Source organism: Cervus elaphus, chromosome 26 (assembly GCF_910594005.1).
Source record: "Cervus elaphus chromosome 26, mCerEla1.1, whole genome shotgun sequence".
Taxonomy (NCBI): Eukaryota; Metazoa; Chordata; class Mammalia; order Artiodactyla; family Cervidae; genus Cervus; species Cervus elaphus.
In genome coordinates this window covers 15,199,532-15,222,302 of record NC_057840.1, presented here as the reverse complement: position 1 = coordinate 15,222,302, position 22,771 = coordinate 15,199,532, and the positions used below count along the sequence as shown (strand labels likewise).

The 22,771-nt window shown below is 39.7% G+C and overlaps 1 protein-coding gene across 7 annotated transcripts in view; it reads right to left on the bottom strand.

Annotated features, from left to right (window-relative positions):
• The window catches only part of LAMA2 (laminin subunit alpha 2), a 648,848-nt gene that overhangs the window by 5,006 nt on the left and 621,071 nt on the right, over positions 1 to 22,771 (bottom strand). For all 7 annotated transcript variants that reach the window (XM_043888304.1, XM_043888305.1, XM_043888300.1 and 4 more), the window contains 7 exons: positions 22,462 to 22,638; positions 22,059 to 22,227; positions 7,474 to 7,586; positions 6,746 to 6,935; positions 4,532 to 4,687; positions 2,941 to 3,094; positions 159 to 289 (listed from right to left, as the gene is read on the bottom strand). In XM_043888304.1, the coding sequence (XP_043744239.1) occupies positions 159 to 289; positions 2,941 to 3,094; positions 4,532 to 4,687; positions 6,746 to 6,935; positions 7,474 to 7,586; positions 22,059 to 22,227; positions 22,462 to 22,638 (1,090 nt within the window). The remainder of the gene's footprint in view (positions 1 to 158; positions 290 to 2,940; positions 3,095 to 4,531; positions 4,688 to 6,745; positions 6,936 to 7,473; positions 7,587 to 22,058; positions 22,228 to 22,461; positions 22,639 to 22,771) is intronic.

Here is a 22,771-nt window from a genome sequence, read left to right as displayed (position 1 = left end):
ATGTTGAAAACACAGAACACTTGAGATACTCCAGAAGGATGAAAAGAATAAAATTAGCCTTCTCTCAACAAAGAACAGAGCAATGCTTCAAAACAGAGCTTTCTACTTGTAAACAACAATACCATGAAGAGGCAGGAATATGCAGACGTGATGCTCACCTTTTCATCAATCATTTCGATACCCATTCCATCCATTTTTTGGCTGCTGATTCCCAGAAGAACTCCAGTGGTTCTAGTTGTGCGGAATTCAAATTCTACAAGAAGGTCCAATCCCACTTTGAATCCATCAACTGTAAAATGAAGATTAAAAGAAATGTGTATTCAAGTTTAGGAATTGTGAATTCAAATTCATACAGTGCATCAGTTTTACTAGCTTTCAATTCATGTGTTAGACAATTATAAGTTCTAGACTTTCACATGACCGACACCTCATAGTTGTTTTCTTGGCTGGCTGCCTTCCTAGACTATAAATTCTGTGAGGGCAAGGACTTTGTCTATAATGCTTACCATTTTATTCCTAAGCTTATAGTATCTGGCACAGAGTGGAGGTTTAATATGCATTTGTTGAATCAGTGAATGAATGTACATTCAGATTGACTCCAAAGATCTCAGAGCCAGGTGTGACTGATAGAAGTCTTGCTATTGGATGAAATCAAGCATTTCAATGATTTTTCACTAAAGTTTTACTGCTACTGCTAAGTCACTTCAGTTGTGTCCGACTCTGTGTGACCCCATAGATGGCAGCCCACCAGGCTCCCCTGTCCCTGGGATTCTCCAGGCAAGAACACTGGAGTGGGTTGCCATTTCCTTTTCCAATGCATGAAAGTGAAAAGTGAAAGTGAAGTTGCTCAGTCATGTCTGACTCTTAGCGACCTCATGGACTGCAGCCCACCAGGCTCCTCTGTCCATGGGATTCTCCAGGCAAGAGTACTGGAGTGGGGTGCCACTGCCTTCTCCGAAAGTTTTGCTACAGCACTCTAAATGATTCCACAACAACCTGAAAAGGCTCAAATATCCCCAAACATTTTATTTATAAAGAAAGCAATTGCAATTTTGAAGGAGAAGATTCTGGGACATAAATAGGCTTTTCTAGTTTATCAAGTTAAGCCTTTTCTCTGTAATATTCCATATTTAATTCATTGGTTTATTTCATCTTTTAGCAAGTATTTAAGACATGCTTCTTAGAAACAAAGTGATTCATTAAGATCAGGCTAGACTATATCACCTGCATGAAATATTAGGGAGAAACTTATGAAATTTTTTTCCAGGTCTCATATTTATTAAGCAAAAAATAAGGCTATGTGTAACCACAGTTATCTTCAATGAAGGGAGGCACCTGTTATATGAAATACTTTTTTTTTTCCTACTGAGAAACTTGATGGATTTGGATGAATAAAAGTGGATTCAGAACAGATTTTGAGAATGAAAGGTAGAAGAAGCTGAACTGTCCTGGAAAAGAGAACAATTGTGTTTCTGTTCCAAAGAAGAAATAAGGAAAAGAGAAGAGTGACGTGAAGCAGGTCAGCAGAGGACAGGGGGAGTGAGGAAACCATGGAACCCCCAGATACTGGCAACTGGAGAGCTTCTAAGGACAAAGATGTCAAGGGTTTAATTAAACTTGTATCGTTTTCCAGTGACATAACCTCCTCTGACCACCCAAGTCTTATATAGCTTGTATTACACTACATGTTGAGGTGATGGCAGGAGTTATTAGAAACTAGGGATGTTGCACATTTTCCAGTCCAGTCTGATCTGGAACCCAAAGAGCCCACACAAGACGGCAAGTCAATCTGTGGATATTAACTGCAGAGGCTGAAGCTGAATCTAATCTGACCATGCTAATGCCAGATATCTGAATTTGTAGAAAACTTGAAAAAAGCTTTGGGCTTTCACAGAACATGGAACTTGGGGTTTAACATAACCCCCAACATTTCAATATTTAACTCATTCTGTGTTTCTCTGTTTCCTGCTCTGCAGAGGGGACGTTTCTCACTTATTGGAGAGCTCTGCTCTTCTATCTCCAACCTTTGCATGTATCTTCAACTCATCTTTTAAACCCAACCTCAAATGTCAATTCCTCCATAAAACCTTTCCTGATTTTCTCAACCTAACTTAATCATTTTTTAAAATATCCCCAGAACCTTGCTTGTATGTCTTCTACAGTTTCTAGTTTTTTTTTTTAACTTGTTTTCTTATTTCTGAGCATGAAGAATCTTAATCATATATTCTTGAAAGAAGAAATGACATCTTAATTATTTCTGTTCCCATGTAACTGCTACATATTATGTACTCAATTTTTTTTCTAACAAACAAATGCATGTTCCTATGGTAACTATAGGACTGAATGTATCTCAAAGTATGTTATATCAGATTTTTTTGTTATTATGTAGAAGTTATTTCATATTTTTCTTTCCAAATTGTATATTCACTGTCAGTGATCCAAATCTGGACTAGAAATGCTCACTGGAAAGAGGGAGATACTAAAAGAAAGGGAAAGGTTTCTTTCCCTGTGCATAAGGGGAGAACAAGAAATGGAACCATGCAAGGAACTGAAGAGAGAAAGAAAGAAAAATACTATCTCATCTCCAGAAAGAAAGGCAGATGGGGAAAACTGAAAAGTAGATACATTATACAATAGAAACATATGATCCTTCTTGTAAAATTACATTTTTTTTTTTTGCTATTATTGATTTCCAGGGAAAGAGACAGAATAAACTCTCCAAATAGCCTTTTACTTTATTTCTTCTGTTAGTTTTTGTTAGAATCTGATGCATTAATCTTTACGAGGCATTTTAAAAAATTACTCCTACAAGTTTTTATTTCTGGTTTAAATAAAGGATGCTAGTTTAGGGACCCAGGGACTTTTATCTTCCCATACAAACCAGAAGTCAATATTTGCACTTAGTTAATATTCAACAGGAAGGAGATGGAAGCACCTCACCTGCTTTGGCAAAACCTGTTCCATCAAAATATGTTCCTTTCTGAGCATTTGCAAAACACGTCCCGACTTGGTAGCTGGAGGTTGGCTGTTCAAGATCCACAGGCGCTTCCACCATGTGAAGATTTCTAACACAGCCGTCAATGCTGTAGGTCACCTAAACGTTCAGGTCAGAAGAGACACAGGCCAGGTTTTAGCAGAAGTCTGCCTTTATGTGGAATGCAATCACTGGTAGGGTGCTCTGTGTTAGCAATCATCAGCTGATTGGCCTGAGGCATCCCCAGACTCCCTGGATCAGCCCTGTCCCCGAAGGCTTCAGGGCAGGGCTGCAGGAATCCCATGTCCTGCCTCTCTACTAGGCTGCATCTAGCTGGGGAACATGACTGCTTTGATATTCTAAAATACTGCACACTATATCTCTAGTGGGACCCCTGGTTTGATAAAGCTCTGGGCCCCCTCTGGATATTGTAACTTGTAATTAGTATGTTTCTATTTCATGTTTCGAGTGACAGTTTATTAACCTTACTATATATACTTCTTTTTTTTCATAATCTGTGTTCAAATTCTACTTGAAAAGATAATTAGGTTTGGATCAGTGCTTCTTCCTTGTGAAAATCTAATGAAAACAGTGGACACTTTCCTAAGAAAACGCACATATACTTGAAACTTGAAAGCTTGCATGAAATGTTCAAAGTTTAGGGACTTTAGAAATAAATCAGTCATCCTCTGCTTCATTATAGTTTATTTGGGTTAAGGGAGGCAAGTTAATTACTCTTGCCACTCTCATTCAGAAGGGAGTGTTCAGAAAATCTCATTTTGATTAGCCTGGGTATCATAGCCAGTAGCTATGAAAGGAAAGGAATACTGATCATCCACAAGAGGAGTTAAACACTGAGAATTGTAACCATCATGAACAACTGTCTTTGATGAAGAACAATCACACATCATCACATGTTCTAATCTGAGCAAAGAAATGAACCACACGTGTGTGTAGCACATTTTTAAAAAACACTAATCCCTTTCTTAAAGAAAATAATGCTTTCCAAAGCAAACCAGGATATGTGGTCTGGCAAAAAATTACTGTGAATATTGATTTACAAAATTGGGAACTTTAAATTCTGAACCCAGTATTGAACAAGATAGATACAGCATCTCTCAGTATTTGCTAAATCTCTATTCCTGAAAGAGTACCATCAATATCATCATTATCATCTCTTTTGTTGTCTTAGTACCTTCTAGACACTTGGTATTCTTCTGAGCATTTTTAATATACTATCTCATTTAATCTTTCCAGCGACCTTGTTTGTTTGGTATTATTATTATACTATTTTACATAAAAGGGGACTTTGTCAAAGAAAAATTAAGCACACAGCTACTTAACAGTTAAGCATGTAATCAAACCGAGGGAGTCTGGCTCCAGGGTCCACACTGTTTTTTAATACTGTCTCTCATAGATCTATCTAGAAAAATTGTCACTTTTCAGGAAAGATGACTTTCTATTCATCTATCTGAGTCAATGTGATCTAATAATTCAAAATTCATTCATGACTCAGGCATCTATTTAGGCAACAAAGGAAACAAATTAGATACTTACTGGACCAATTCTTCGAGTAGTATAGTTAATGGGTAGCCCACCAACATACAGCATTCCCACAACATCCAGAATATCAGCTTTCTTAGGACTGATGGTTCTGTTGGAGGCATCATCTACATAAATAGTTCCTTCTTGCTTAACTCGCATAATCTTAATCTACCAAAAGAAGAGGAGTCATTCATTTCACTCACAGATAATTTCAGATATGCAGAGTATAAGACATAAGAACTTTCAGGGTATTCCTTAGGAAAAAATGAAGTAATTTACTGAGTGCCTAATATGTGCTAAACCCATGATAATAAGTGGAATTAAGAACATCTCAAAGTCTGTGTTTTCCATTAGTACCATCTCCCAAAGAGTACACAGTCTTTCTGGGTGAGTTTTGGATTGCAGACCCTTCCACAGTTGCTGGGTGAGCATATGCATCCAGAGGTATGCTTGTTGTAAGGAAACTTGCCCCTGGAGAGTCCTGTCAAGAATTAAGTGGGCTGCAAAATTCATGTCCAATTTCAGAAGTGCATTAGTTTGATTGAGCAAAGCCTGGTCTCCCCAGCACAATTTCAGATACGCTACATCCCTCTGCTTAATAGGCACTTCTTGTGCAGAATTGGAGGATGGGTGCTGTGTCCACGTTGCACTGACGTTTCTGCAGCCGCTGATTAGTACAAAGTCGGGAGAAAGATGGAAAGCTGACTGGGGCTGAAATTACAACAGTGGAGTGACTTATCTTCTGGGGCAGAGTGAAGCAAATGGTGTGAAGACTAGCTTGAGCATAAAATCCCTGAGTCTGAATTTAGGAAAAGGAGTATGTAACCCTGTGAAACGCTGGAGGACAACAATGGTTTAAAAACAAATCTACATCAGGATTAGAGTAATTGAAGACCTTATTTTACACTTATCTATGCTGGCTTTGGAAATGATTTTTAAAAAACCCTCTAGGATAAAACCCCTCCTTCATTTGGTTACTTAGAGCATTTAAACTATCTTTCTTAATCCCAGCCTCACTGTGGCCTGACAATATGTCTCTTTCTCAAGTATCATATTTATTATTCTATTAGCCAGAGATTAGAATAAACTGTAATAGAGCTCCTGCATAAAATATTTGCTAGTTATAAGCTCCCTAGAAAATTTCTTATTTCTAGATAACACACTAGTTGACTTTGAGTTTATATCATTTTTTTTTTCAGGTTCCTTGGCTTTCTATATGATATGACAAGTTCAAGTATGTTAATATGTAAAATCCAATAGCTAATAATATCTTACTCTAAAATTTTAATTGGTCCACCTAGGGAAGCTTTACTTAATAGGCTACAACAGGTGCAGAGACAAATTCTGAGTGAATTTTGTTTTAATCAGGCAGTATATTATCTACTTGCAGTCATGCCAAAGAGGACAGTAAGCTGGCAAATGAGCCTTCTGTGCCCATAACAGTACCAGCTTCTGGGTGTAAGGCCAACATTTAAAAAGTTGTTCCAAATGACTGTTGGTGGAAATAGTGCCCTAGAGGACTTTAAACGCGGTGTGGCGGATTCTCAGCTCTCAGTGTGCCCAGACCTGCAGGGGTGGGAGTGGGAGAAGGGAGCTTTAAGGCTCATTTTAGTGTTGCTAGCTTTTGAGTTGGTCAAATATTATTTCATAAAAGAGAGGCCATTTTAGCCCCTTAAAAATGGGAAAATAGAATTTCAGAATAAATATTATTCCTTTACATTGAATACATAGAGCTTCATGATCAACACATTCCATTGTCCCATAATAATACTTGCATGCATGCCTGCTCAGTCCTGTCTGACTCTTTGTGACCCCATGGACTATAGCCCGCCGGGCTCCTCAGTCCATAGAATTTTCCAGGCAAGAATACTGGACTGGGTTGCCATTTCCTTCTCTAAGTGCTAAACCTTAGCGTACTGGGGATGTCTTCAATTGCCTGGTTTGTGGACAGATGTTTGGGAACCACAGCTATATAGCAACGATGGATTCTTGGGGTACCATGATGAGGCATGTAAGTGTTCCACTATAAACCTATCCAGGCCTGACCCCATTTTCCTAGGTTGGGCAGTTGTATATGGCACTTGCTTTATTTTTAGCCCCTGCCACATTTCAGTAGCACCAGAGTCAGGGTCTGCACTGGCAAAACAGTAGCGGGACCGGGGGAACGCTGATGGCTGCCCCCGGTAGCCCCGCTGTCGGGCGCTGCTGGCATGCTGGGGCCATTACCTTGTGCCACCGGCCATCATTGATTTTGGTGGGGATCATAGTGCTGGTGTTACCACTGCCCAAGTCATAGCTGAAGTAGGGCAATCCATTTCTCAGCTGAACTGTGGCAAAATCAGCGTGGTTGATCCGAGCCATGTAGAAGAGCAAGCCTGATTCAGCTTCAGTTCGCACTTCGAATTCAATGGTGAGACTGTGAAATAAAAGTATGCAAAATAAAACAGGAATAAGAGCGTTCTTACTCTAGCATAGGGTGTCATCAGATCATGGTGCCTTTTCATAAAGGATGCACACATACTTAGTCGCTCAGTCATGTCCGACTCTTTGCAACTGCATGGACTGTAGTCCACCAGGCTCCTCTGTCCATGGAATTCTCCAGGCAAGAATACTGGAGTGGGTAGCCATTCCCTTCTCCAGGGGATTTTTCCAACTCAGGAATCAAACCCTAGTCTCCTGCATTGCAGGCAGACTCTTTACCAGCTGAGTCACCAGGGAAGTCATTTCATAAAACATAGCAAAACCTTTTTAGAGGTGAGGACTTTCCAGGTCTGCTGAGTTTCTAAACTGGGCTTCTCGGGCTCAGATAAATATATTTCTATTCTTTACTGTACTCAGTGAATTAAAAAATCTCACCTCATATATTAATAAGTCTAGTTAATTAAACTTGAATAAACACATGCTTAGTACTTCCATTTATCAGTTCTTATCTAATATCTCAGAATAAATCATACCGGTTTTTAACTTTGGTGTCATCGAATGCAATTGCAATGTGACTGTTTCTCGAAAGCCCAAACTGTTTGCTCCCTATCAGGAGAGCTGGTTCTGATTCTGCTGCACAAGGACCCTATAAAATACCAAGGAGAGAAGAAGCAGAGATTATGGACTATACTCTTTAAAATGTAATGTTGCTGTCTAATGGTTTCTTATATTTCAGTTTCATGTTCTCACATAATCTCTAAGTTTCTTAGAAATAAAAGTGGTCTCTGATTCATCTCTGGAATCTACTGCATAGGAGGTACTTACTATTAAATGTTCCATAACTGTGAATCCATTTTCTTATACTGTACCCTTGAGTTGCCAAAGGAATGTGCTCAAAAATATGCATTGATTAATTCATGTTTCCACCATCCTTTAAAGTGTTAGTCGCTCAGTTGTGTCCAACTCTCTGTGACCCCATGGACTGTAGCCTGCCAGGCTAATCTGTCCATGGAATTCATGGAATTATCCAGGCAAGAATATTGGAGTGGGTTGCCATTTCTTTCTCCTTTAAGGAAAACTATTATTTATACTTCTAAGAAAACTGGAATTTCCTTCTCACTTCTACTTCACTGATGAAGAGTTATCTGCTTAGACGATTGAACAGGGAAAGTGACAAGCTAGCCGCTACCGGGTTGTAAGAGTGGAAAAATATGTTCTTTCTTCCCCTCCCCGTTTCTGTCTCCCACTGTCTTACTTTTTCTTGAAAATTATCAGTGCTAGAAGATTTCTGTGAATTTAGACTTTCAAGTTGGTGTTTCTCAACTTGCAAGTCAGCCATTCAGGCCCTTAGCCTGTTGCTAGGCAACACCGCACAGTTTTTAATGTAACCCACCATATACCATTTCATCTGCCACTGTTCAAAGATCAGCTTCCTAGGGTGCTTACAAGGGAGATCTCGCTGCAGGGCTAGCTTCAGAGGCAGGCTACCTGTGCAGTCACTGAGCTTAATGCCCTGCTCTCACCATTTTGAAATTCTTAATAATTTTTGAACAAGGTGCCTAGCATTTTCGCTGGGCTCTGGGCTCTGCCAACTATATAGCTGGACCTGGCTGGGTGGACCTTACTTGGCTACAATAGCCCTCAGCTCAGTAGATAATCAAGGCTTCTCAAGTTACCAAAACCATCTTTCCCTGGTCTCTACTTTGACAAAATAATTCCAAGTACAAGCTGCTTAAGAAGTCTTTTAGAACACGAAGTACACTAGAAAATAAATAACCCGCATGCTCCCAACACTACATCTGTTTTTAGAGATCTGCACTTAATAGCACTGGTCGGGCCTCTGCCCCAGTGCGTGCTGAGCCCAAGGTGGGCTCTGGATACAGGAAGCTCTCCCCAGAGACTGTACCTTGGAGATGACTCATCAGCGCACAGGAAATTTTTCCTTGATGAGGAAAAGCCTTGCCCTCTTTTCTCTAGAGCTCAGTCAAATGCAGCACTCTGCTACAGCAGGTAAAAGGCTTTAAGTGTTTTGAAATGCTGTAAAATTAGCCTTTATGGAAGTATTTCCCCGACCTAGCTTCCCAGGAGATGGTCAGTCACAAAGAACAGACTGTGGCTCAAATTCACACAGATATGCAAAAACTCAGCGGGTAGGACAGAAAAACGCTGTCTATTCATGCAGCTCTGACTGGGCCTCTCTTGGAATCAACACATGGCACCCTTCTTATTACACTGCCTGCAAAAAAGAGCCCACGTGGAAAGATCTGGGAAGCTTAATGTCTCAGCCTTCAGTGATGCTCTTAATAGAACTGGATCATTTATCAGCCTCTCAATATTTTCTGTAGAGACGACCATCACAACACACGTAAGTAGCCTGCAGTCCTCCTCAGAAACCTTGAAGAGAATCTGACCTGCTGGGAGCCCATCAAAGGGCAGAATTTAGCTAAAACATCTCTAAACCCTCAGCTCTGAAAACTGAGGTCTTGAAAATGTCACTTTATGTGGAGGAATTAGGGAACTATAACGTGTAGCCCTAAGGGCTTCCCTCATAGCTCAGTTGGTAAAGAATCCGCCTGCAATGAGGAGACCCTGGTTCGATCTCTGGGTCGGGAAGGTCCCCTAGAGAAGGGAACAGCTCCCCACTCCAGTATTCTGGCCTGAAGAATCCCATAGACTGTATAGTTCATGGGGTCACAAAGAGTCAGACAGGACTGAGCGACTTTCACTTTCAACTTCCAACACGTAGCCTTCAAAGGGAACCGCCAGCAGGTAATTTCCCTTACTGTTCACATCGTCTAGTGGCTGCATGTATATGTTAATATAAAATGACTTTTCTAATGCAGTTTTTTAAATGATCAAAGTGGCAACTGTAAAGATTAGGTCTTTTACTGGTGGCAGCTATGTGTGGTCAAGAGGTTTTGTCTTGACATGTTCTGAGCACCATGGCTGGAATACCATGTAACCTTGTTGACCGCTAGACGGGACGTGATTTTGACACTGGTCTTGATCTGAACAGCTCTGTTACATGTTACCAGATTTTCTAGATGAAAAAGGCCTTGCTTACATTATTTTACCTTTGACTTTGTTTTTTTGTTTTTATAGAAAAACCTTTGACTTTGTAAGAGGCCTGTTAAGAAGGGTTACATGATACACCCACTTGAAAATTAGAAAGAACAGTATTACTTGAACAGGCTCCTGCTTCACTTTTGCAACAGGTGGATCTTGAGAAGCAGGTGGAAACAGTGGCTAATAAAACAGTGTTCTTGACGGGTAAGTTTTATAGAAGACATTGATAGCAAATGCATTACTCTCTTGTTGCCGTTGTTTCATCGCGAAGTTGTGTCTGTCTCTTTTGTGACCCCTCTAGGCGCCTCTGACCATGGGATTTCCCAGGCAAGAATACTGGAGTGGGTAGCCACTTCCTTCTCCAGGGGATCTTCTCAGCCCAGGGACTGAACCTGTATTTCTGCACTGGTAGGTGGGTTCTTTACCCCTGAGCCACCAGGGCAGTCCATCACTCTGTTTGGTAAACTCAAAGTAGAAAGCCAGTATATAAGTTCATTTTTATTTAAGGATAGCCCAGTTGATGTTTACTATCATCAATTTGCAATGGGATGGATATGGAAACAGCTTAAATAAACTAGCACGTTCTTTTATAAAATTGGCAGTTGAAACAGGACAGAGAAGTGCCAGGATAAGAGAATTTTCTGTGTCTCTGCTTCAGGATTTAAACGAGAAGACAATTCTCCAACAGTCTCTAGTCTGGTAATGTTTCTGCTGCAAGCCTCAACACCTCCTCTCTCTTGGTTAAAGGGAGATGGGATGGACTGTGTCTAAACTGCTTTCCTGTGGGAAGATCTGAACCCAGGCCCGATATTCCCAGAAGGTTACCTGTCGTATCTCCTCTTCCTCCTCCCTCAAACCCCTCAGAGGGTAGAGTGCCCACTTGGCCACTCAAGTGGCTCTTTTCTTTCTAATCACATTTTGAAGAGGGACCATGTGAGATGGGATAGAAAGTGCCCCAAGGTTTGCACACGAGTAAAATGATTTTGTCGTTAAAGTCATCTTCAACCCTGCTTCCCAAAGAAATTTAAACTAAGGGTCTTCTAGTGAGAAAATTTTAAGTAACCTTTAAAGAATAGTTGTTGCAAGATGAATTGTCTTCCTTCAAGCCAGTGGGAACTCTAGGGGAGGCATCATCTTTATGGACGTGACTTGTGTTATTTTGGAAACACTGATCTCTGAAATGTGTTAATAATACAAATATCAGGGGATCATCAATCTCAGCACGTTACAATCCTGCCACCTTGTGGGGACTCTTTAAAGTACATATGGGGAAAATGTGACGGGACAGGATGTGCTTGCTCCATGTACATCTCTGCGTGGCAGGTGACAAGATGCAGGCAGACAGGACTTGGGTGGGGAGTCTAACCATGGCCACGCACCTGTTGGTGAGAGCAGCGATGCGGCTGGACATGACTCTGAAGGAAGCTGTGCTTCCCATAGCCACGTTTAGGCAACTGGATAGCGCCTCGGATTGGCAATGGACTTCACATTTTCACCTTCATCCTGTCACTCAATTAATTTCAGATCAGAATAAAGCAGGGGTCACTTCCAACTGCTGACTGTTGGGTGACATTTGGAAATGAGTTATTGGATTCAGAATGACATAGGATTGGTGGATAAGCATTGCTTGACTTTAGATTGGTGCAGAGTAGAGACTTTAATTGTATTGACCAAAACTGGCATCTCTGTTCTTCAAAGCACCAAATGATGAATGATTTAAAACTTGCATAATTGAAGTATAATCTGCAAAAATACTGATTCACTATGCTGTATACCTGAAAATGATGTAATATTGTAAATTAACTATACTTTAATAAAAATTAATTCCAAAAGTAGCATCATTTTCTTATTTCATGAGTCAAAAATTCTAAACAAATGACTAAATGACTTCTTCAAAGTCGGATGCGTCTTTGTGATGCTCTTCTTTTGGCATGAATACTAAGCAGAAGATAATTTTTACAGTACAGACTTTAATATTCTGAAATACAAAACCGCTGTTCAAGTTGTTTACTGAGAAACTGAGTTATGTTAACTCTCTGAATATAAGCTCTTTTGGTAAACAGTGGGCATTTGCAGTTCCATCTACACACTAATGTCTGAAGAGTAATTCTTGTGGTATGGAAAATGTATGTTTCCCCTTTAAATACAAAGCAGTATCCAATCGATTTATTGGCCAGGACTGTACTTAGCTTTTAAAGTCACAGCATTAAATCTGCAGGAGGAATAGTTTTCCTTTGCTCTATTCTTTTCTACTTCTTTTTCACAACTCCCCCAAGAGCCCTGAACTGCAGGGACCCCTCATGGCTATTTATCCACTCCTCTTAGTATTCACCTCTTAGACTTTGAAATTCAAAGTTCAACATTCCAATATTCAAGTTTAAGCAAACAAAAAAGAACAACCATGCAGCCAGCGCATTGTATACAAATCCACACAGGCCACATTGGTTGCAAAGACTTGGTATACATGGCATATATACCTGCAGAGAACTTGTCACATTTTGATAATTTTCTGTAGTACTAGAAGTCCACAGTCTTATCTACTCTTATCCCTGCTGTCCTCCATGAGAAATATCCACAAATAGAATATGCAGAAATGTTTTTTTATCCAGTGCTAAACAGGCTAAAGAATAAGAGAGCAGTATGAAGAGAAGATAGCTACCACACTACCAAATGAGATAATATGCGGAAAACATGCGCTCTGATCTATGATGTTCTGGCATGTATTAATAATAGGATTGACATTAATCCATTTCACAGGGCAGGGCTTTCTCAAAATACTCTTAAATTGCCCTGGAAGAGAGGGAACATTGTCCTTGTGCTCTAAGTTGCTGGTGGGGACAGGTATGATGTCGTAAAGAAGGAAATGAAAGAAACAGAATAGGAGAGGATGCTGTCAACTGTGCTGGAACCAACAAGGGACACGTGGATAGGTATAGTTGCCACTTCTGGAATTAACACGTAAATCTTAATTCTTAAATGAATTCCTAAAATTCTGAATTTTGATTTAAAAAGAGAAAATGGTGAGAATTGAAACTGATAGGAGACTCGAGAGATAACAACCATATCACGCTGGAGTTCATTTAAACCCGGAATGCTCACCTCCTTTCCCTAACCCTTGCTCTCACCTTAGAATTGTGAAAAGTTAAAGTAACTAGTTCTCTTAGAAGAAGGGTGGAGTGTTACTGTGAGCAGCTACTTTGTACACAGTGTATAATTTAGGTCATAATAATCCTTGTTATGCCAGGAGAATGCACTGGTCATAGCAAACACTCTTTTTCAACAACACAACAGACAACGTTACACATGGACATCAGTCATCAAATGGCCAATACCGAAATCAGATTGATTAGATTCTTTGTAGCTGAAGTTGGAGACGCTGTATACAGTCAGCAAAAACAAGACCAGGAGCTGAATGTGGGCCAAACTATCAGCTTCTTATAGCAAAATTCAGGCTTACATTAAGGAAAGTGGGGAAAAACCAGGCCAGCCAGGTACGATTAAAATCCCTATAGATACACACAGTGGAGGTGACGAATAGATTTAATGGATTAGATCTAGTAAACAGGGTGCCTGAAGAACTATGGACAGGGGTCTGTAATATTGTACAGGAGGCAGTGAACAAAACCATCCCAAAGAAAAAGAAAAGCAAGAAGGCAAAGTGGTTTTCTGAGGAGGTTTCACAAGTAGCTTAAGAAAGAAGAGAAGCAAAAAGCAAAGGAGAATGGGAAAGGTACAGCCAACCAAACACAGAACTCCAGAGGACAGCAAGGAAGACAAGAAGGCCTTCTTCCATGAACAGCGCAAAGATATGGAGGAAAACAGAAGGGGAAAAGATTAGAAATCTCTTCAAGAAAATTAGAAATATCAAAGGAAACTTTCATCCCAAGATGGGCACAATAAAGGACAGAAATGGTAAAAACCTAACAGAAGTAGAAGAGATCTAGAAAAGATCAAGAACAGATAGAAAGAATACACAGAAGAACTGAACAAAAAAGATCTTAATGACCCAGATAACCACGATGGTGTGGTCACTCACCCTGAGCCAGAAATTCTGGACTGTGAAGTCAAGTGGGCCTTAGAAAGCACTGCTGTTAATGAAGCTAGTGGAGGTGATGGAATTCCAGCAGAACCATTTAAAATCCTAAAAAATGATGCTATCAAAGCACTGCACTTATGTCAATTATATCAGCAAGTTTGGAAAATCCAGCAGTGGCCACAGGACTGGAAAAGGTCAATCCTTATCCTACTTCCCAAGAAGGGCAGTACTAAAGAATGTTCAAACCACTGGACAATTGCACTCATCTCCCACGCCAGCAAGGTTATGCTCAAAATTCTGCATGCTAGGCTTTAGTATTACATGAACCAAGAACTTCCTTATGTCTAATCTGGGTTTAGAAAAGGCAGAGGAACCAGAGATCAAATTGCCAACATCTGCTTGATCATAGAGAAAGCAAGGGAATTCCAGGAAAACATCTACCTCTGATTCACTGACTACGCGAAAGCTTTTTACGCTAAAGCTTTTGACCTTGTGGATCAACAAACTGTGGAAAACTCTTAAAGAGATGGCAATACCAGACCATCTTACCTGCCTCCCGAGAAACCTGTATGCCGATCAAGAAGCAATGGTTGGAACCTCGTATGGAACAACTGACTGGTTCAGGATTGAGACAGGAGTATGACAAGGCTGTTTTTGTCACTGATCTATTTAACTTATATGCAAAGCATGTCATGAGAAATGCAGGGTTGGATGAGTTACAAGCTGGAATCAAGATTGCCTGGAGAAACATCAACAACCTCAGATATGCAGATGATATCACTCTAATGGCAGAAAGTGAAGAGGAACTAAAGAATCTCTTGATGAGGGTGAAGGAGGAGAGTGAAAAATCCAGCTTAAAACTAAATATTAAAGAAACTAAGATCATGGCATCTGGTCACATCACTTCATGGCAAATAGAAGGGGGAAAGTTGGAAACAGTGACAGATTTCCTCTTTTGGGGCTCTAAAATCACTGCAGATGGTGACTGCAGCCATGAAATCAAAACACATTTGCTCCTTGGAAGAAAAGTTATGACAAACCTAGCCAGCATATTAAAAAGCAGAGACATTACCTACAAAGGTCTGTCCAGTCAAAGCTATGGTTTTTCCAGTAGTCATGTATGGATGAGAGTTGGGCCATAAGGAAAACTGAGCACTGAAGATTGATGCTTTTGAACTGTGGAGTTGGAGAAGACTCTTGAGAGTCCCTTGGACTGTAAGGAGATCAAACCAGTCAATCTTAAAGGAAAGCCACCCTGAATACTCATTGGAAGGGCTGATGCTGAAGCTGAAGCTCCAACACTTTGGCCACTTGACACAAAAACTCATTGGAAAATGCCCTGCTGCTGGGAAAGACCGAAGGCAGAAGGAGAAGCAGGCAACAGAGGATGAGATGGTTGGATGGCATCACCGATTCAGTGGACATGAACTTGGGCAGACTCTGGGAGAGGGTGACAGATAGGGAAGGCTGGTGTGCTGCAGTGCATGGGGTCATGAATAGTCAGACACAACCTGGCAACTGAACAATAGCAACAATCCTCAGAGTAAACATTCTCCTCTTTTTCAGCAGGGTTTCCTCCGTTTGGAGAGGACGAGGCAGTTATTCAGCGAGCCCCCTGAGTTCACTGAGTAAGGGTAGGCGGGCCACAGCAGGTGGGCAGGCAGACCTCTATCATGGATCACTTGGATTAAAGACCTAGTTTGTTTCCTCAGTGACTCTCAATCTGGTTGAGCTGAGAGGGGCTCACGCAGCACGTTTCTCTTCCCCAGGGAGGAAATCAGCTACATAACTGGTGGCTGTGGAGAAATAAATGCTGAAAAACCATTGCTTTCCAGTTTATCTTTTAAAACATTTACGAAAGCAAAACACATTTAAGAATATTTTTTGAAATGATGAAAATCATCTCTGGACCATATCCATCATCTGTTGTTAGCATCTGATGCATTTTTTGAAAAGATTTTTTCCTTACATGTTTTTCTAACTATTGATATAGATATGATGATGCAGAATACGGAGTCTTATATCCTGTTTTCCCCACTTAACATAATGTCATAAGTATGTCATTTTATATTGTTTCGATTGAAAGATTTTAAGTACAAGAGTATGGTGACATACTAAAACTTGAATTTTATGGATCTGTTTTCACACGTCCAGGTACCACTAACCTAGATGGAGGTTAACGGTGTCCCCAGACATGCTTCTAGTTTTCATCTTGGAAGCTAGCCAGTTGTGTCTGCAGTCCATACTTGGCATTTATCCTGACTGACCTCCTTGCATATTGGTTGCTGTGCTATTTATGTTAATATCTACTTTCTCAGATATGTCTCTCCATTTCTGTTTCTCTAGTATGCTCTTAATACATATTTGAAATAAATGTCATAAAATAAATGATGATATTTTATTCATCTTTGCATTTTGTAGGCTCTTAGTAAATATTTGTTATAAAATATTATCAAACCTTTAAATAGCCTTTAAAAAGTAGAGACTTCTCTCCACACACAAAATAATAATGAATGAAAATGAAAGAAACCAAATTAAAAGAGGAAATATATATGGTCCCATGATCTGAAACTCTGAAAATATGGTACAATGCAACAGAGATGAAAGATTCTAAAATACACAGATTTGGCCACATAGTCATAAGTATTACAATGTGCAAGTCTGCTGTCTATGAGTCTTTCTACACCAACCCACAGGACTGTTACTCTACCTCTCTTTTGGTTTTGTCTTGTCTATTAAGTGGATTGTTCTTTTTTGTAGAAGTTAAACATACACTGCTGAGAGAAAATGGAAACTGGAATTAAAACAGAAAGTTATAAGAAAACTTAAATGAGTTAAAAATCTCTAGTCCAGATGCGAAAGGATCTTTGTTCTCAGAAAAAGGAGGAAAATGTGATCTCTAGAAACCAATGTGATCTCTAGGATATGCTAGAGATCTCCTAAAAGGTTGTGTTTTAGAAACACAACTAAGAAAGGTAATCACTAAAAAGAGAAAAAGAAGGTCCAGCAGGGTTATTCATGAATAAACCAGACCAGTTCAATGTGTACTGGCTGAGACATCTGACTTGAGAGAAGTTCAAAGGCCCTCAAGGTTTTGGTTGACCGAATACAGTACCTAATGAGGAATTAATGGCATGGGACATCTGTTTAAAACATTAAAATGTTCTCATGTGTATTAGTAGAATATGATGACAGACCAGCGGAAGGAGGAGCTCTGCTGTCCTCTGAACTGTGTACTCCATTTTGAGTGGTATGGTCTATTCTAGGTGCCATATTTTGAAAGAGATATTTCAAATATAAGAATACCATCAGTGGGAATAACAAAATTAGAAATTAAGAAAAATGCTTGAGATAATGGAATATTTAGCCTGGGAAAGGAGAGCACAGCTGTTTTCAAATGCTTGAAGGGATGTTAGAGAAGATAAAAACTTAATGTGTTTGGCTACAGAAACACAATCATTACATGGAGGTTATAGGGATGTGGTTTTACTTCATTATAACCAATGGCTTTCTAACAACTAGAGCCTGCCCTATTGTAACACTGGAAGAGCTTTGTCAATGGAATGTTCAAGCAAAATCTGTAAGTCCACATCAAGTATCATATAAAAAGATTCATGTATTAAGATGGCAATTGGACCAGCTGGTCTCTAGGGCTTCTGCTTGTTATAATTCTAAGTTAGTTGTTCAGAATTTAGGATATACTTTCCTTTAGAATCTAAATGGATATTTGCATCCAATGTCTAAAAAGCTTATTTTACCCACAGTGTTTTTAATTCTTTAATTGACTTGAGACCAAGGGACAGATATGAAGGATAACAGTTCAGAGAGTGGTATATGAGGGAGAAGGGGTAGGGATCATTCACCTTCCCTTTGCTGGGAGAAATCTAGCATAAAGCCATATTATGGAACCATTAAGGAAATATTCTAAAATCCATGTGGCATGGTGTTAGAAAGTGTTCTAGTTTCATTCTTTTACAAGTGGTTGACCAGTTTTCCCAGCACCATTTGTTAAAGAGGTTATCTTTTTTCCATTGTATATCTTTGCCTCCTTTGTCGAAGATAAAGTGTCCATAGGTTCATGGATTTATCTCTGGGCTTTCTATTCTGTTCCATTGATCTATATTTCTGTCTTTGTGCCAGTACCATACTGTCTTGATGACTGTGGCTTTGTAGTATAGTCTGAAGTCAGGCAGGTTGATTCCTCCAGTTCCACTCTTCTTTCTCAAGATTACTTTGGCTATTCGAGGTTTTTTGTATTTCCATACAAATTGTGAAATTATTTGTTCTAGTTCTGTGAAAAATACCGTTGGTAGCTTAATAGGGATTGTGTTGAATCTATAGATTGCTTTGGGTAGAATAGCCATTTTGACAATATTGATTCTTCCAATCCATGAACATGGTACATTTCTCCATCTGTTTGTGTCCTCTTTGATTTCTTTCATCAGTGTTTTATAGTTTTCTATGTATAGGTCTTTTGTTTCTTTAGGTAGATATACTCCTAAGTATTTTATTCTTTTTGTTGCAATGGTGAATGGTATTGTTTCCTTAATTTCTCTTTCTGTTTTCTCATTGTTAGTGTACAGGAATGCAAGGGATTTCAAAATGGATTAAAGATCTAAATGTAAGACCAGAAACTATAAAACTCCTAGAGGAGAACATAGGCAAAACACTCTCCGACATAAATCACAGCAGGATCCTCTATGACCCACCTCCCAGAATACTGGAAATAAAAGCAAAAATAAACAAATGGGACCTAATGAAACTTAAAAGCTTTTGCACAACAAAGGAAACTATAAGCAAGGTGAAAAGACAGCCCTCAGATTGGGAGAAAATAATAGCAAATGAAGAAACAGACAAAGGATTAATCTCAAAAATATACAAGCAACTCCTGCAGCTCAACTCCAGAAAAATAAATGATCCAATCAAAAAATGGGCCAAAGAACTAAACAGACATTTCTCCAAAGAAGACATACAGATGGCTAACAAACACATGAAAAGATGCTCAACATCACTCATTATCAGATAAATGCAAATCAAAACAACAATGAGGTACCATTACATGCCAGTCAGGATGGCTGCTATCTAAAAGTCTACAAGCAATAAATGCTGGAGAGGGTATGGAGAAAAGGGAACCCTCTTACACTGTTCGTGGGAATGCAAACTAGTACAGCCACTATGGAAAACAGTGTGGAGATTTCTTAAAAAACTGGAAATAGAACTGCCATATGACCCAGCAATACCACTTCTGGGCATACACATCAAGGAAACCAGACCTGAAAGAGACACGTGCACCCCAATGTTCATCGCAGCACTGTTTATAATAGCCAGGACATGGAAGCAACCTAGATGCCCATCAGCAGATGAATGGATAAGGAAGCTGTGGTACATATACACCATGGAATATTACTCAGCCGTTAAAAAGAATTCATTTAAATCAGTTCTAATGAGATGGATGAAACTGGAGCCCATTATACAGAGTGAAGTAAGCCAGAAAGATAAAGAACATTACAGCATACTAACACATATATATGGAATTTAGAAAGATGGTAATGATAACCCTATATGCAAAACAGAAAAAGAGACACAGATGCACAGAACAGACTCTTGGACTCTGTGGGAGAAGGCGAGGGAGGGATGTTTCGAGAGAACAGCATCGAAACATGTATATTACCTAGGGTGAAACAGATCACCAGCCCAGGTGGGATGCATGAGACAAGTGCTCGGGCCCGGTGCACTGGGAAGACCCAGAGGGATTGGGTAGAGAAGGAGGTGGGAGCGGGGATCGGGATGGGGAATACATGTAACTCCATGGCTGATTCATGTCAATGTATGACAAAACTCACTACAATATTGTAAAGTAATTAGCCTCCAACTAATAAAAATAAATGGAAAAAAAAATCCATGTGGCAGGTCTCAGTCATGTCTTAGGAGAAAAGCAACTCCTCGAACTAATCCCCAGATGACTGATAGCCTTTCACTTGCGAGCTGTGCTGTGTGATTTGAGGCATTTTCTTCTGTGAAATGGGGCTAATAATACTTCCAACAATATAAATAAACAAGAAATGATTAACAACTTGTGGAAATCAAATGAAATAATGGATATACTATGCCTGGCAGAGCACTGGACAGATACTAGTTCCTTAGTAAACGCAGAGATTTCTCACAGTATCTGGGGCTTCCCTGGTGGCTCAGTGGCAAAGAATCCACCTTGTCAATGCAGGAGACAAGGGCTCAATCCCTGGTCTGGTAAGATCCCACATGCTGCAGGACAACTAGGCCCGTGAGTCACAATCACTGAGCTGCACAGCTCAATCACATGGGCTGCAACAGCTGAAGCCCCGAATGCCATGGGGCCCATGCTCCACAACTAGAGAGGCCACCGCAGTAAGAAACTCATGTACTGCAACTGGAGAGCAGCCCCCTTTCCCTGCAGCTAGAGAGAAGCCCACAAGAAAGAACCTTCCTACAGTATCTATGCGTGCATAACTTTTCTACTTTTCAAAGAACTTCCACATAAATCATGTCATTTGATTCTTATAATAATCCCATCATTAGGCAATGTAGGTATAATACCCACATTTTACAGAGGAGGAAATGATGCTTGGAATAAACGGCCAGTTTGGCTTCTCATTTAATAAATATTTCTAGTGACAATGAGCACACCACTCTACAGAACAACTAATTCCATCATGAAAACTAACGAAAAGAACAAAGTGTTGGAGAGTTTCAAAATCGGCACTCAAGGTAACATATTCCACCTGTCAACTGGCAAATATCATAAGTACGGTGCATGTGCTGTCAAGAGCAGTGTGAGATCTTTGGCAGTGAGAATGAAAATTTGTATAACCTTTGGAAAAAGCAATTCCTGTATATCTGTTGAGAATCTTGGGTATATTCTTCACTTGGCCTCATAATTACCCAACGAAGAATCTATTTTAAGAACATCATTAGCAACAATGAGAAAGTCTGACGTACAGAAGAGCTGATTACAATAGTTTCTAGTAGCAAAAAACTGGAAATGCTCTAAATGGTAGCTGCTCAATGAGGAAGACATAGAACGAGCTGTAAAGACGGAGTGTCGCCACAATAAGGAATCAGATTATATAATCAGACCCACTGGATTAAGATTCCTGTCCTGCCGCTGACGGACTGTCTCTGGGTTTATTATTTAGGCTAACTAATTCTTAATTCACTCAGCTAAAAATGGGGTGATGATATATATGTATACATTTTAGACAGCTGTTAGGAAAATTACTTATAATATTGAACAGAAATTGTTTAAAAGCTGTCACTATGACCATTACTATATGGTAATTATGCCATTTATTAAATGTTTAGTATAATGCTAGGTGTTTAACAAACATCTTTTAAAAAACTCTATACTCACTATACAGATGAGGTAACTGAGGGGAACAGATTGGCTAAGTAGCTTTCCCAATTCATACAGATGTGCTGGGATTTGAACCCAGGCAGTCTGACTCTGGACCCATGTTCTAATCAAGGATATACTTACTACCTTCCATTCTATGAAGAATTTTTTATGTCTCTCTCACACAAACATACATATACATATACATCATATTAGACATACACATTGGCAAGATGTTTAGAAACAGTTTTACCTATGTACAACTGGTTCTTAAAAACAGAATACCAAGTTGTATACATGATAGGAGATTTACTGTGTAAAATGCAAATAAAAGGGGCTGAAAATTGACATGATTACCTCTGGGTAGTGCTAGTATAGGTGAATTTTATTCTTGACTCCACAGACATTTCTGTGCTAACTTTTCAACTGGAAACATGTGCCACTTTATAAACAAGAAGATTAAAGGAGACCGGAAATATAAATGAAAGTAATTCAAGGAAGAGGTAAGGAGAATAGGTTTTTATGATAGGTGACCCTTCCTCTAGTTCTTGCAGTAGAGTGTACTAGATGGCCTGAGTAACCTTCCTTCAGAAAGTGACTACAAACACAGGGGTAAAATGAGAAAGCAATGGGACATAAACACTTACGTGTGTCAGAAATGGGGTGGGTGCGGGAACCGTTGGGGTGGGAACCGGCTCTGGCTGGATAACCGTTTCAGCCGTAACTGCTCCAGCCTCCTCCTCAGGGGGTTCCTCATGGGCACAGCGACCAATGTCTGCGTTTTTGAAGGATACAGGCTGTGCAAAGTCCATCGGGCTAAGGGAACATAATAAAAGTTCAATACTTTCTCTTATTTTTCATTGTCCTGCTTCCCTACTGTTACATCACATTTCCCCTTTCCCCCTTCAAAGGTCATCAGTGCAATTAAACAAAAATTTGACTTGAAGATCTTCATTGTTTCCCCTCTCCCTCACCCCATGGTTTTGGATAATGTAGATGCCATAGTGATCCTCCTATGAAAAAAAAATAGTAACAAGGAGATTCACTTACACAGAGTTTATAACAAGGTTCCATATACAGCCTTCAAAGGGAGGAATATTTCTGAGTGGGGAAGGTTGAAATTCAGGTGGAGCACCCCCAATGAAAAGCTTTTTAACTTCTATTGCCTGTTCTACTGTCAGATTTTGCATATGCCTTCTGTCTTCATCCACTTGAACAGTAAACATGCTGATAAAATATTGAAAGTAAACAAGTGTAAAACACACAATGTCCTATACAACCAGAAATCAAACTCTCTCCTGCCACCCCGCACCCCTTCTTCCAGTAGCTTTTAAGAGAGCCATATCTAAAAAAAAAAAAA